At 40.0% G+C, this 13,863-nt stretch overlaps 1 protein-coding gene across 1 annotated transcript in view; it reads left to right on the top strand.

Moving 5' to 3' along the window:
• Dnah8 (dynein axonemal heavy chain 8) overlaps positions 1–13,863 on the top strand; it is a 286,408-nt gene that overhangs the window by 226,956 nt on the left and 45,589 nt on the right. The window contains exons 83-86 of the mRNA XM_077801771.1: positions 1,792–1,944; positions 2,289–2,444; positions 10,588–10,704; positions 12,823–12,924. Coding sequence (XP_077657897.1) covers positions 1,792–1,944; positions 2,289–2,444; positions 10,588–10,704; positions 12,823–12,924 — 528 coding nt within the window. The remainder of the gene's footprint in view (positions 1–1,791; positions 1,945–2,288; positions 2,445–10,587; positions 10,705–12,822; positions 12,925–13,863) is intronic.

Genomic DNA, 13,863 nt, shown 5'->3' with positions numbered 1-13,863 from the left:
TTACCAGCGTGCGCCACTGCACCCAGCGCTTGTTCTATTTTCTATAGCATCTGTTCATTTTATTTTCACTTGTTTATTTATTTACAGCTTGGAAGACACACTTTCTAATACATAAGGATGCAGCTAGAGCAGTCTTGAAATTTCATGATCGATATTGATAGATAGATAGTACTTAAAGAAGTGACAGATTGAGACAGTTAAATTTCAATTTTCGGTTACAGACAGGCCCTCATTTTTCATTAATGGTTAGTTTCAGGAAAATAAGAAATGTTTGAGCACTTTATATTTAGATATTGATAATAATTTTTATTGGAAGTTGCAGGCGGAGTGGAATAGTAAGAAATAGTTTCCATCATACCTAATAAATACACAGGACATTAATTTTCTAGAAATGCTCTGTAGATGGCCATCTCAGCTGTAATAAGAAATTGCATCATTTATAAAAAATAAAATAAGATCTTGGTTTATTTTTAAGCTTTTGATCTCATCATGTCTGTAGCAACTTGGGCACAGCTTTTCCCTGGGAATTAATGACCAGAGAGGGTTAATGGCCTAAAACTTTACTTGGGTCATCAAAATTTAAAGCTAGTCATTAATTCTGAAGTGCCCTAAGCTTTAATCTTTATCACTTAATTAAATTCAATAATAAATTATATTTAATTTATATATATCAAAGCAATTATATATAATTATTTCTATCCGGGTCAAGTGTTTCACTCTGTTGAGTGATCGGACAATTTAACTTTGGACTTAATTTATTTAGTTTCGATGAGTGAGAAACTTTTAAATTTAAATGCTATATTCACATTAACCTTCTTTGGAATACTGGATTTTTGTAACTTCCATGTCCTGGTTCTCACAGTGGGATAAGTATTGATAGTAATAGCATTATCAGAAAAAAATATATATATATGTATATATCTATATATAGACATGCAGCCACAATGCCACCTTGAGAGACCTCAAACACTTAGGGTAAAGCTGACATTGTGGAATACAGAGTGAGAGACCAGAAAGTAACTGGGTTCATGGTGACACAAACTAAGCCTGAATTCCAGCTTCCTCTGGACACCCCCTGTTATATAGACCAACGCATCCCCTTTGCTATTTAAGGAAGTCTGAGCCATATTTCCTCTTAGAGTTGAACATGCAGTATCTATGCCTTATCATTTATTTATGCACTCAGTATTTTGCAGCTGTATTTGTCAGATCTAGTTATGTAAGTGTATTGAACTGTTATCTGCTTCTCATAGGCCCTTGATGGATGTGACATATTGCTAGATAAGTAGTTTTATCAAGTATATTTTAGATAGTGCTTATTAAGTTTTGTGGTTTCAGGGGGTGTGGGGAGAGTGATGACAAAGAATAAGGGTTACTATATTGGCAGCAAGTGTCACCAGATGTGTTGACAACAACTCTCACAAGATAATGTGTATCTTTCTGTGCAACTGTGGGGGACAGTGAGCCAGCCTTGGTCTGGAGGTAGTCTATTCTGATTCGCCTTAGGCAGGACAATCAAAGTTACCATTCCCACCATTAGATGGTGCACACACTGTACTAATACAAGGCTGCCCTCGAGTTTTGATTTCTGTTCCTTTCTGAACCAGGGATGGCAGAATATACTCATTTTGAACCCACTTGATTCCAAGCAACCAGCTTGTACCAGGAACAGATAGTTTATACTCTCAGAATAATCAAATGCTTTAAAGCAAAGATTTAAAAAAAAAAAACATTTTGTGCATTTTGTTTTATTAAAATCATATCTAAATATGAACTCATTTTTTGATACAGGGTGGTTGGGTATTACTGCAAAATTGTCACCTTGGCCTGGAATTCATGGAGGAATTACTGGAGACACTAATGACCGTCGAAGCCAATGATGATACTTTCCGAGTATGGATAACTACTGAGCCCCATGATCGATTTCCAATTACTTTGCTTCAGGTTTGTTACCATAAGCATCTTTTTGTTGAGAAATGGCATTACTAAGAGACAGAAACAAGATAAGGGTTTTTGGCCCAGTAGAATCTGCCCTATAAAATCTCACAATCATCAAAATCTTGACTATAATCATTAAAGCTATGTAGTACATATTTCCACACTAGCATTCTAAGGCGCAGTACTCATTTATTGGGTTTCAGCTCTGATCAGTGGAGTTAGTTTATACAGTGCTGAATTTCAGCCCACATTGTGTCAGTAAGCAGATTGCTGCTCTGAGGTATTGTGATTTCTATTTTGTCCTTTAGAGTAATGTTTAAAACAAAACAACCCTTTGTTTTTTTCCACAGACTTCTATCAAATTCACTAACGAGCCGCCCCAAGGAATGCGTGCAGGTCTGAAAAGAACATTTGCTGGGATCAATCAAGACCTTCTGGACATCAGTAATTTACCCATGTGGAAGCCGATGCTTTACACAGTAGCATTTTTACACTCCACAGTGCAGGTAACTTGGGAAAGCAGTTTTCACATTTGAGGTTTGCTGACGATGTGTCTATGTGTTGCAGCCTCTGTGCAGAGGGCTTCTGGGATGTGCTGCCTGCTTCCTTTCCCCGCATGTCACCTCCCCAACCTGGCGTGGGGTGTATCTGCTGTGTGTTTCACATGTGTCCTCAGCCTCCATAGGAGAACCTAAGAGCCCGAGGGCAGACACAGTCATTTGGTGACTGCTGATTCTACTGCTGTCCCAACAGCTTCTGGACATGGAGCTCAATAAATATTTGTAGAGTGAAGAGAGAGAGATTATTGAATGAGGAACTTGGTCTTGAAAGTGCCTGTGCTGGCCGGGAATTTTATGTGCGCCATCTCATGTGACAGCAAGGGCCACATTTCAAGGCAGGGTTATCACCGCCTCAGAAATGAGGCAATGGAGACTCCGGGTGGTTTAGCACAAGCTGCACATGGTAGATCTGGAACTGCCTGGCTCTGGCTGATTGACAAGTGGTTTGTCCCGCTGGTTACCCAACAGTGGTGGCAGTGCTGGCAGGAGGAGGGGGCTCAGCAGTGCCCTGCCTGTCTCAGGTTGTTCACTTTCTGCTTTTATAGACTGATTACTTCTATAGTGACTCCCAGTTTTATGGTTACCAAGCAACTTCTCTGTAGGTTTTTAAAAACTTTTTGTTCTTCTTTTGTTCTGCGTGTGAGTTTTATATATTGTCTGTGTTGGAAAGCCATGTCACTTTGATGCCCTCAGCTCACTCCAATGAAGAGGCTCCTTTAGCTGCCTTCTTGCATTTCTCCTCCCCCAAGGCTGGGGTGAAGGACAAAATGAGCCCCCTGCCATGTCCCAGGAGTCAGGCCTCAGCTGTGCACAGGGAGTGCAGGGTTCCCCTGTCTCTCCACCCCCTGCCCAAGCACAGAGGGGAGTTCCAAGCTCACTCCAGAAACTGCTGGGTGTATTTACCTTCTGGCTCTCTGTTCCTAGCTCTTTCCTAGGTCCCATGCTGCCACCGGAGAGGGCTGTAGGGTTATCTGTGTTCCCAATCCTGAGAGAGTTAACACTGGGTTGCTTGCTTTGTTGGCGATTATTTTTACTAAGTTCCATTGTGGCCTTTGGATTATAAATTATAGCTTTCAAGTCCCTGAAACCTATTTCATTCATTCTTATCTGAGAATGGTTTGCACTGCTAGACCTTATTACACTCTAATACAAATATTGCTTTAACTCTGCTACTTAATTCCCCATTCACAAATACTGTATTTTATGACTCTGTTCCTAGTAGTGATGATTCAACTCTTCCACGGTGCTTATCTTGGGGAGAGGATTGGCAGTATTTTCCACATGGTCAATATGGTGACCTCTGTTTTAGAGGCCATTGCCCAGGTGCTAAACAGAAGAGCAACAGGACCACCATCTAGTCATGGGGCTAAAGTGCATTTGCACTGAATAAGACAGGTGTTTAAGTTAGGAAAGAGATAAATATATGTCTCCACTACTAGGCCTGGGAAGCTGTAGTGAAGTGTCTATTAAAAAAAAAAAGTTGAATATATTTTTAAAATCAACTGATAATGTGTTAGAAAGAGTACTTCACCAGGCCTGGATTTTAAGACTTGCTGTGAAATCAGTCAGCTAAGTGAAATTGGTCGGTCATATCCATCGTAGGGCCCCCGTGTCTATGTCTGTGTAGGTAGACCAGAAGACCCTTCTTTCAAGCTTTTCCCCTTTTCTAAAATTCAGACATCCCGTTATATGACATGGAGGAAGGGCAGGTCACTCAAACATCTCCCCCAGTGCCTTTTACATCAATCAATTGCCTAAACGTTTTCTTTTATTTGGTTAGGACAGAGTCAGTTGGATAGAGACACCCAGAGTTCTTTAGGGGCTTGGTATCCTGGGCCAGCAGCATCTGCTTGGAGGCTGAATCAAAATCCGCAGTGCAATAAGAATTCCAGGTGCTTTATGTGCTTGTGAAAGAGACACAGCTGCTAAAGGAAGGAACAATGCCAATTACACAGATTGTGACTTAACTTCTTTTATCTCTCTAGCATTAGATATAAGGTACAAATACCCGATGTTAGTTGAGTCCTTAACAGTGTTATTAGTCAGCTTTCTGTCACTGTAACAAATACCTGAAATAATCAACTTGTAAAGAAAAAAAAGGTTATTTTGGTTCATAGCTTTGGAGGTTTCAGTCAAAGACTCATTGGTCCTGTTGCTTTGGGCCTATGGTGACACAGCACATCAGAGCAGCATCACAAGCAAAAACAGTTTGCCTCATGGTTGGGACACACAAGAGAGGAAAAGGAAGTGACTAGGGTCTCAATATCCCCTTCAAGGGCACACTCCCAGTGACGGAAGACTTCCCAGTAGCTCCACCTCAAAGGTTCCACAGCCTCCTGATAGTGCCATGAGATGGGGACCAAGCTTTTGATACATGGGCTTTGGAGATACTTATTCGAATTATAGCATACACATATGCCTTGCTTTATCCAAACCTGATGTATGTGCTTTTGGTCTTGTGGAGACTGAGAAAAAGAACAGAGAATTGGTTCATGTCATGTAATCTGAAGCCGTAGAACCTAGGGGTAAAATTGACAGGCCCCTACCTGCTCCACGGTGTCATTTCTCTTGTTGAATTTGTGTGTTCATCAGCTTGCAGCCCTGATGTGTCATGTAGATCCTATCCCTGCCTGTTTCAGAGAACGAAATGAACATTCTTCTTTTCCTGGCTGATGGGCAGGTAGATGTGGCTGGTCAGGGACAACTTCCCTGGGCAGAATAGCGGTGGAGGCTGTGGTTTGTTTTGTCTGGTGAGATGGGAGCAGGCTTACCCAGGAGAAGGAGAGGCCCTGACTGATGCCCTGGGTCCTTGTGTGGCTACACAGGACAGCTCCCGGCTAAGCTCTGCCCACTGCACGCACACACCTGCCACTTCCCTCTCCTTTTCTCCAGGAATTTACCACCCACACTGGGCAGGTGGCAGCTGCTCTGAGAGGCCAATTTCTGCAGCAGTGGCCACTCTTCCTGCAGCTCGGGATGCGTCTGTCTTTGCCAGCCAGCCCTTCCTCCCTCCCCATGGGGGCTTTGCGATCCCCGGACCCTCTGCCTAGCTTGGCTTCCACTCTCCAGGAACATTTTGGCCTTCTCTTGAAGGTGGCCCTCAGGGGAGCTTCTCTCTGGCCCCGGTGTACTCTACACAGTCTCTTGAGAACTCAAATGCAGCATCACTGTGGGTTCAGAGCAGGCCCGTGTTCACACTGTGGCATTTTAATTTTAAGTACATCATCCTCTGAAGCCTCGGTCTTCTAGAACTCAATCATTACATTTCTAGTCTCTTTTCAAACCTTCCTACAGAAGGAAGGTCAGGATAATGTCCTCTGGTATTTTTCCTCTTGAGCAGCACATTGGGTGGAGGAAATGTCTCAAGCAGTGATTTTCAGCCAGAACCTGGGCCCCGGACCAGGCCACTCAAGTGAGAATCCTGGGAGGAGGGGAGGAGGAGCCCAGTCTTCTTGAAACTCCCCAAGTGATTTGGTCTTGCAGTGAGAACGGACACCCCAGGACAGAACCTTCAGCCCTTTTTTACCTCTTTCTCATGGTTTGGAATTTTTCTCTCTCCACCAGTTTGGTTTGCCCACATGGAGCCTTACAATAATTGTAAAGTTCTCACATTTGGGACTTTTCCAATGGCTTAGACACAACTTGGTGAATTTTTGCTGCTGCTGATATTTGCTAAAGCCATTTTGCTACTGGCCCAAGACAGCAAGCCCCTAAAGAATTCTGGATTTGGAATCTGTATGGGCCTCCCGGGGCAGTCGCAAATGTGAAAATTTTATCTCAGCTCTTAAAAATAATTTAAATATTGAATAAAAAATGGTTGTATCACCAGGAAATTCCTCTATTAATACTTCTTCATTTGGAAATGTGCTTATTACCCTTATATTTTGTTTCCTCTCTCAAGTTGAGCCTTGATAGTTACTGCTTTCAAATTTAAGAGTGCTTATAAAGTTCTTGATTTGGGGATGCATGATTATAAAATTCTTAGTTTAAATTTTTGGGAATAATTACAAATATGATGCAGGTTTATCTTGTTATACTGGGATAAACTTGTGGTTCTTGCTATTTTTGTTAATTATTTTACCTATTAAAGTTTTATTTATGTTTTCTAGTATGGATTATATTTTTCATTTTATATTAGCACAAATTAGCAAACTCAGGTAGTTAATGCCAGCTCCCGGGTTTTGAAGCTGTAGATGAAGTTTAATTAAACAAGAATATTTAATATGTCATTGAAAGAAAGGAGTTAGGGTGTTGGTAGCCTTGCATTTGGAAAGAGAGAGAATGGCCCATCACTAATCCATTTGTCATATTAAGATGCATGTTAAAGTGAGGTCTCTGTTCACCACACATGCATCCCACATGCAGCATGGCAGGAGCTGGAAGTAAAAATGAAATCAATCAAATTGCCTATGTTAATGCAGCTATCAGTAATAACACTATGCTTAAAAAATGAAAAATCTAGGGAAAAAAAGATGCTAAACCAAACTGGATACAGCATTGGGCCCCTGGGAGCTTCTGAGATAGTCTAAGAGAAGCTTTGAAATGGCTGTGACATTATTAAAATGATGGTTTCATTGAGCAGAATTTTCATCTGAGGAGTTTCCCATATTTCACTGTGTTTTGTATATTCCCTGGAATAAAAGGGAAGGAACTGAATTAGCTAGATGAAGCACACTGGTCGTCCTAAATCCTTGCTCTCCAGCTTAACAACATGTAATAACTCCTTGGACTGAGTGGAGCTTTTATGTTCAGACCTAACATTCTGTCCCTGAAGCACGCGGACCCCAGTTCCTGCTGCTCTCCAGAGCTGGCCCTCTCTGGCAGGAGAACCTCCCTGTCCGCAGTTCACAGACTTCACATTCCTGCCTTTGCTCATGGACTTTGCCACGCCTGGAAGTTTCTTCTCTTTTCTCAAAGAACAGCCTCCATTTCATTCTGAACTGAAATTTTTAAGACAGATGTGTCATGTATACAATAGAAATTTTTAGTTTTCAAGATGTCTTTTTCAGGCCCATTGCCTGTTAAATTTCAACAGTTAATCATAGTCACAGTCACATTGTCATTTTCTTGTTTTCTGAGTCTTATTTTCCCAATTGAATTACAACATCTTGAAAATACATATATTTTAATTTTTTTCCCTATTGTACTCCTCCCATGTTTTCCAAAATACTAACTAAGCTGAAAACATTCAATATTCTAAATAAGTGTAGCAAAATTTGCTGCTTTTGATCTTCAGAATGAACACTTTGAGTCTATCCTGGTGGTTTGAGTTTGAATCTATCCTGATAGTATGCCAAGGTGATATTTCAGGGTTCTTTTTTTTTTTTTTTCGATTATTGTCTCTTAGAGAGACCAGTGGCTACAAAAATACAGCAAGAAGTGGAAGGATTCCACTTGTGAAGGATTAGGACATGCACCATTATAGTTTGGATACAAAGTAGGGTGTTAGTGCAGAAATATTCAGATGTATAATGATTGGGTTGTGAGAGCTGTAACCTAATCAGTCCATCCTAATAGGTAGGTGGGGTGGACTGGAGGGGTTAGGTCACTAGGGGCATGCCCTGGTAGGGCGCATCTTCCCTGTGGCCCCGCCCCACTGCCTGACCCTGCGTGAGCTGAGCAGCTTTGCCTCCCCTTGGGCCCAGAGCAATGGAGTCAGCTGGCTGTGAATGGAGACCTCTGAAACCATGAACTCCAAGTAAACGTTTTCTCTTCTAAGTTGTTCTTGTCAGGTATTTTGATCACAGCGATGAAAAAAACTACCTAGAACACTTACCCACTAAAATTTTGTCTTTTTTTTCCTCTTTTTTCCCCCAAGATGAGCTCAACTGAAGTCTATAACTTTAGTGAACCAACTTAAAAAACTAAATGCTTTAAATGAAAATTGATAGCAAGTGACATAAATGTGAAGCAAATTTCAGCACGGGGGCAATTTTCAAAGATCACATTTTAAGGAGCAACTAAATTGCAATTGCTCAGTGCATATAAATGGGAGTGTTTCCATAGAGCCAATTTAAGCAGCTTCAGTAATTGGAAAGAAAGAATTATTTCTCATTCAGTCCCCTGTCTAATTGAACCTTAAATTTTAAAAATTAAGTCAAACACATAGGTAAAACTAACAGTGTAGGTTTTGATTTTCTTTTTAAAAAAATGGGAAAACATCCTCAATTCACTAAGTGGTTAGCAGTCTTAGCAAAACCAGCAGAATGGAAGAAATCCCAGGGACTGAAGGGTTAGCTGAATACATTTTCATCTTAATATCTCATCAACTCTCAACCTGCCCTTGCTTCCGGAATACCCTGGAGGAGGCTCACCTCAGTGTTTCTGAGGCTCTCTCAAGAAGTTCAGAACCCTGGGTCAGCCATGGATTTGACCTTCTCGGTAGTAATTGACCTTTGTGGATTAGGCAACCATGATTCTTTTCCTTTTCACTGTCAAGACCCCAAATCTGATTATAGGACCCAGTATTTCAACTTGAACAATTAGAATCCTGGGACTAAGAAGCCACCAAGAGAAGCAGATAGTCTAGGGCCAAGACACCCACTCTTGTGCCTGGGACCACAGTCTCTCCATGTAAAGCCGTGGCCTCTACTCCTCATGTGCCTCTGTGCACTTCAGAGCTCCTGAGTTTACAAGTCTTTCTACTGTAAACTCATTCTGAACCCCCAGTTTGAATCCCTAGGAGGAGTCTGGTTCACTCTTCTTGGGCTGGTTGTCTATCTTTGATCAAATACTAATTTGGGTGGCATGAAAGTTCCATTGTGCAAATCTCTGATGCCTGCTACCCTAACCTAAAGAAGTACAAGTCAAGAAGTAATGGTAGCAGTTTCCATTTATAATTGGTTTTCTTCCTTTCTTCTTTTGCCTTTACTCTTATCTCCTAGGGTCAGAATATCTGGACCCAAGTTAATGTTAGTGGTTTATCTAATATTTTAAAAGCATCCCCTGAATATCAGTAATTAAAACCTTCATGCTTTCTGAATTTCTTCTCTGAGCTGTCCATGATTTTGCCCAAGCTACAGTTTGTTTAGATTCCTTTAAATTCTGGGATTACTCAGGATTTGATGCTTGGGACAGTGTAGTAAGGATTGGAATGACATGCAAAACGGCAACATGTGTGTGTTGGGTTGGGGAAAGCAGATGAGAGAAAGAAAAGTCATTATGTATTAAGAAGCAGAGAAGTAGGCTTAAATCTTTCCATAGATGGACAGGGATGCTATCCCCCACCTAGGTCCTCACCTCAGGCATTAGGATTGAAGGTCCAAATAAATCACTGGGACTTGCATGGAGACTGGTATGTGCCAGGCAGGGAAACTTGAAGGCATGAGAACATTGGGACCATCGTGGAGTTTGATGGGAGATCAGGGCCTGAGGATACCAGCTCTAACACTTAGGTGCTTTTAAAATGGTCCCCAGAATATCAAAGCAATTGAGTCATTTGAACTGAGTCCAGTTGGTTATTTGTGGGTAATTTGCCAATTCTCACCAGTTAGTTACTATTTCAGCTAAGCAGAGAGAACAAAATGAAGGAAGTGTGAAACTTTTAAGACAGATGTGTCTTGTATACAGTAGAAATTCTTAGTTTTCAAATTCTGAAATGGCACGATTACCATGTGAGACTAGCAGGGAGTCTTCATGCTCTTGAATGCTTGAGTTATTCAACTTGACAAACTCTTTTTTTAAAAAAATTTTTAAAATTTTTTTATTTTTGACAAACTCTTGAATTTAACATTTCAAACTTTCCAAGGGTCTGATAACAGTTAATCCACCCAATATTTATGAAGCACCTACTGCTTTTTTCTGAGTTGTCACTGGAGAACTAGACTTTTATTTTTTAAACCCATGATCATAAACTTGGCAAATATGTGGAGATTTATTTTTATAAATCATTTCAGTGTAGAGTCATGAAATAATATTTCTAATGGTTCAAGTATCTAAAATTGTATATGCTGTTCTTTGAAGATAATGTCAACTTATCTTGATCACAAGATTTTAATTTTATACCTTATTTTAATAATAATCAGAAAGGATCACATTCATACAGTTTTGAAAACCCGTCAATACTTACATTTTCTCTGGTGTTTTTAAGGAACGACGGAAATTTGGTCCCTTAGGATGGAACATCCCTTATGAATTTAATTCTGCCGACTTCTCAGCCAGTATTCAGTTTATTCAGAATCACCTTGATGAATGCGATATTAAAAAAGTGAGTGAAACTTTTCTTTGTTCTATTTTTTTTATTTGTTTTAATTAGTTACATATGACAGTACAATGATCTTGACATATCATACATTTGAATCAGATGGGATATAATTTCTCATTTTTCTGAGTGTACAGGTTGCAGAATTACATTGGTTCTTTTTTTTTTTTTTTAATTGCAACTTGTGATATGTAGTGAGCCTGCTGAGGCTCCCCCACACCCTTTCCAGGGGCCTGGTGACTCTGATCAGCTGTGTGCTGGTCTAGCCTCTCCCACTTCCTCCATAACACACTCATACCTGAAGCTGCCCATGGCTGCCTCCAGGTGCCACAGGGCAATGCTAGAGGAGGCCTGCCTTCAGTCAAACTTGCCTTCTCTGTCCTGACTGCGTCTCCTTAAAAGAGAAGATGTTATCTGCCAGTCCACCAGCAACGTTCTTTTTCACCTTAAGTCACTTATTAGTTTTGGATATTTTTTAGTTGTTGACAGACCTTTATTTTATTTATTTTATATGTGGTGCTGAGAATCAAACCCGTGCCTCACACATGCTAGGGAAGCACCCTACCACTGAGCCACAACCCCAGGCCTGAAGTCTAATGTTAGCTTTCCCTTTCTCATATAAATAGCCTTGATTCCAAATGGTGGTCACTGGGCTGGGGTGTGTGGGTCAGTGGTAGGGCCCTTGGTTTCAGCCCCAGCACAGGAAAAAAAAAAAAATCTAACAGTGGTCACTGCTAAAAATCCTGTGGCAGGTCTGGGGGTTGTAGCTCAGTTGATAGAGCACTGAACCCATGGGTTCAATTCTTGGCACCATATAAGAATAAATAAATAAAATAAAGGTCCACCTACAACTAAAAAAATTTTTTTTAACAAAATTGTATGGCACTTTGTAGTTTTCAAAGTGCTCCTGTGCAAAGCCTCATTTTTGTCTTTGCCCTCTGAGACTTTACTGAGAGGCCGGTTTTACTGATGAGGACCAGAAAAGACAGACAGGAGATGTCCTCAAGCTCACAGAGAATGAAAACCCAGTTGTTCCATCACCCATGTTCTAAAGGGTTGGAGATCTGGTTCTTCCAGATCTTGGGCAAGTGAATGAACGTTGGAACCTGTGTCCCCATTTATAAAGTGGCTGTGGATTCTGTCAGGAGCAAGTGGGTTGGTATTTGTGAGTGCATAGTGTATGTATAAAGGCCACTTTTCCCGTCTGTCCTGCCTTCCTTTCCACAGTAGGCCTTCAAGGTAAATACAGTGACAGGATTGTGCTAGGGAGTGTGATGAATGTTAACCTGGACAGGAGGGATCACTAGAACCAAACCATCAAAGGGATAGTAAATTAAGAGTATGGCAGTTTGATGAAAAATTGTATTGTATGGGTTCAGATTCTGTGGCTATTTATCATGTTGGTATAAGTAATAGTTACCTGGAAATAGTTGCTTTAAAAGGCAACTGAACTGAAAAATCAAATTTTAACCAAGAATAAAAATAAGAATCAGACACCCTCACTTCTCCTACCCCAAATGTATGGAGAATTTCTTTTTTTTTTGTAACAAAAATAAAATAACTGTTACTATCCAAAATATATTGCCAGTATGAGATTGCTATCAAGATTAATGAACACTTAGATGTAGTTTTAGCTCACAGATTGAGATGGCAAAAGATTGCATTGTAGAAAAACCTTGTGAATAAATACTTTTCTAGTTGTTCTCCTACTGATTCCAGAAAATATATTACTAGGAGAGCACATTAAAGAGTTGATTACTTGATTTTCCTCCTTTCTTCACTAAACACCACTTTTTCCCTCTGTAACAGCTTGGCATGACTATAATGAGTGTTAGAGGTGATTACATCCACAGAGTGAAAAATAGTCTTTTTTTTCTATTTTAAATAATCCATGGGCAACATATCCACTGGTGTTTTGTATTGTAGATTTCTCTTTGGAGATCAAACTATAGTGGTTCCAGCCATGTGATAGAGGTATTAATGTAAGATAATGAATAATTCTAAAACACATCATTTTAAATACAATCTAGCTAGCACTCCCTTTCCCAGACCTTTCTTATAGAGAAAAACCTGAATTATTTGTTTAGATTGATAGTGAATAATCCTTTTATATTTCTGATAAAGGGTGTGTCGTGGAGTACAGTTCGGTACATGATTGGAGAAGTACAATATGGAGGCAGAGTGACAGATGACTTTGATAAACGTCTGCTTAATTGCTTCGCTAGAGTAAGTCAATTCATGGGAAGGAAAGCATGGGGACAGTTTCATTGTATTTTCTTTTTAAACAAGCCTACTTTTTATTTGTGATGGGTATGCCAAACTTAAGGGGGGAACAGTATAAAGAGGAGTTGCTAAAAACAAATTAGCCAAGAAGTGCACCTGCCACACACATCCCCATCCTTACCAACAAAATAGCAATCTACCTGCGGTCTGAGCAGAGCAGTGACAGTTCTCAAGGGTCTCGAAATCCTTTCCTGTATGGGTGAACTGTCCACGCCCAGGCCTCCCTCCACCCCTCCTCCACATTCTCCATTTCCTGGTACCTCACCTAGGAGGAAACACTGGCCCTCATTTCTGTATCTCTTCCTCTAAGAGCAAGACTCATGGTGACTTCAAGCCCAAAAATAATGGATGAGGGAGTCACCATAATTTAAATTTTTTAATTTCTTCTGTTAAATTGGATGATTGAAAATGGATAAAGTGTTCAATTTTTTATAATTTTTCATTTTTTTATCCAGTGAAATCTACATATAACATATCGGTAATCATTTTTTAGAGAAAAATATTACCTGGAAATTATGGTTTTCACATCAAGATTAAATACTTATAACTAATACCTACCAACCTCAAACTCATCTTAAAGTGTTCTACATGTTAAAGAAGCAATAAACATTACTTAAGTAGGAAAAAAGACCAGATATAGGGGTATTTATTATTGTTAAGTTCTTTATGTTAGGACCTATGTTGTTAATTCTCTGTTTCTGTAATTTTATTTTCTTACTTTCCCTTTTTTAAAACAAAATTAAAACCTAAACAAACAGGTACAAGCTACAAGCCTCTGGGATACTTTGGTAAACTGGGGGTTAACCAAAAATCTGATTTTTCTTGCACCCTTAACATGTCTTTGCATGCTTTCTCATAAGACAAAGGTGGGAAATACCAAGT

The sequence above is a fragment of the Urocitellus parryii genome, chromosome 8, assembly GCF_045843805.1.
Source record: "Urocitellus parryii isolate mUroPar1 chromosome 8, mUroPar1.hap1, whole genome shotgun sequence".
NCBI classification, from domain to species: Eukaryota; Metazoa; Chordata; class Mammalia; order Rodentia; family Sciuridae; genus Urocitellus; species Urocitellus parryii.
This window is presented reverse-complemented; position numbering and strand designations above follow the sequence as displayed.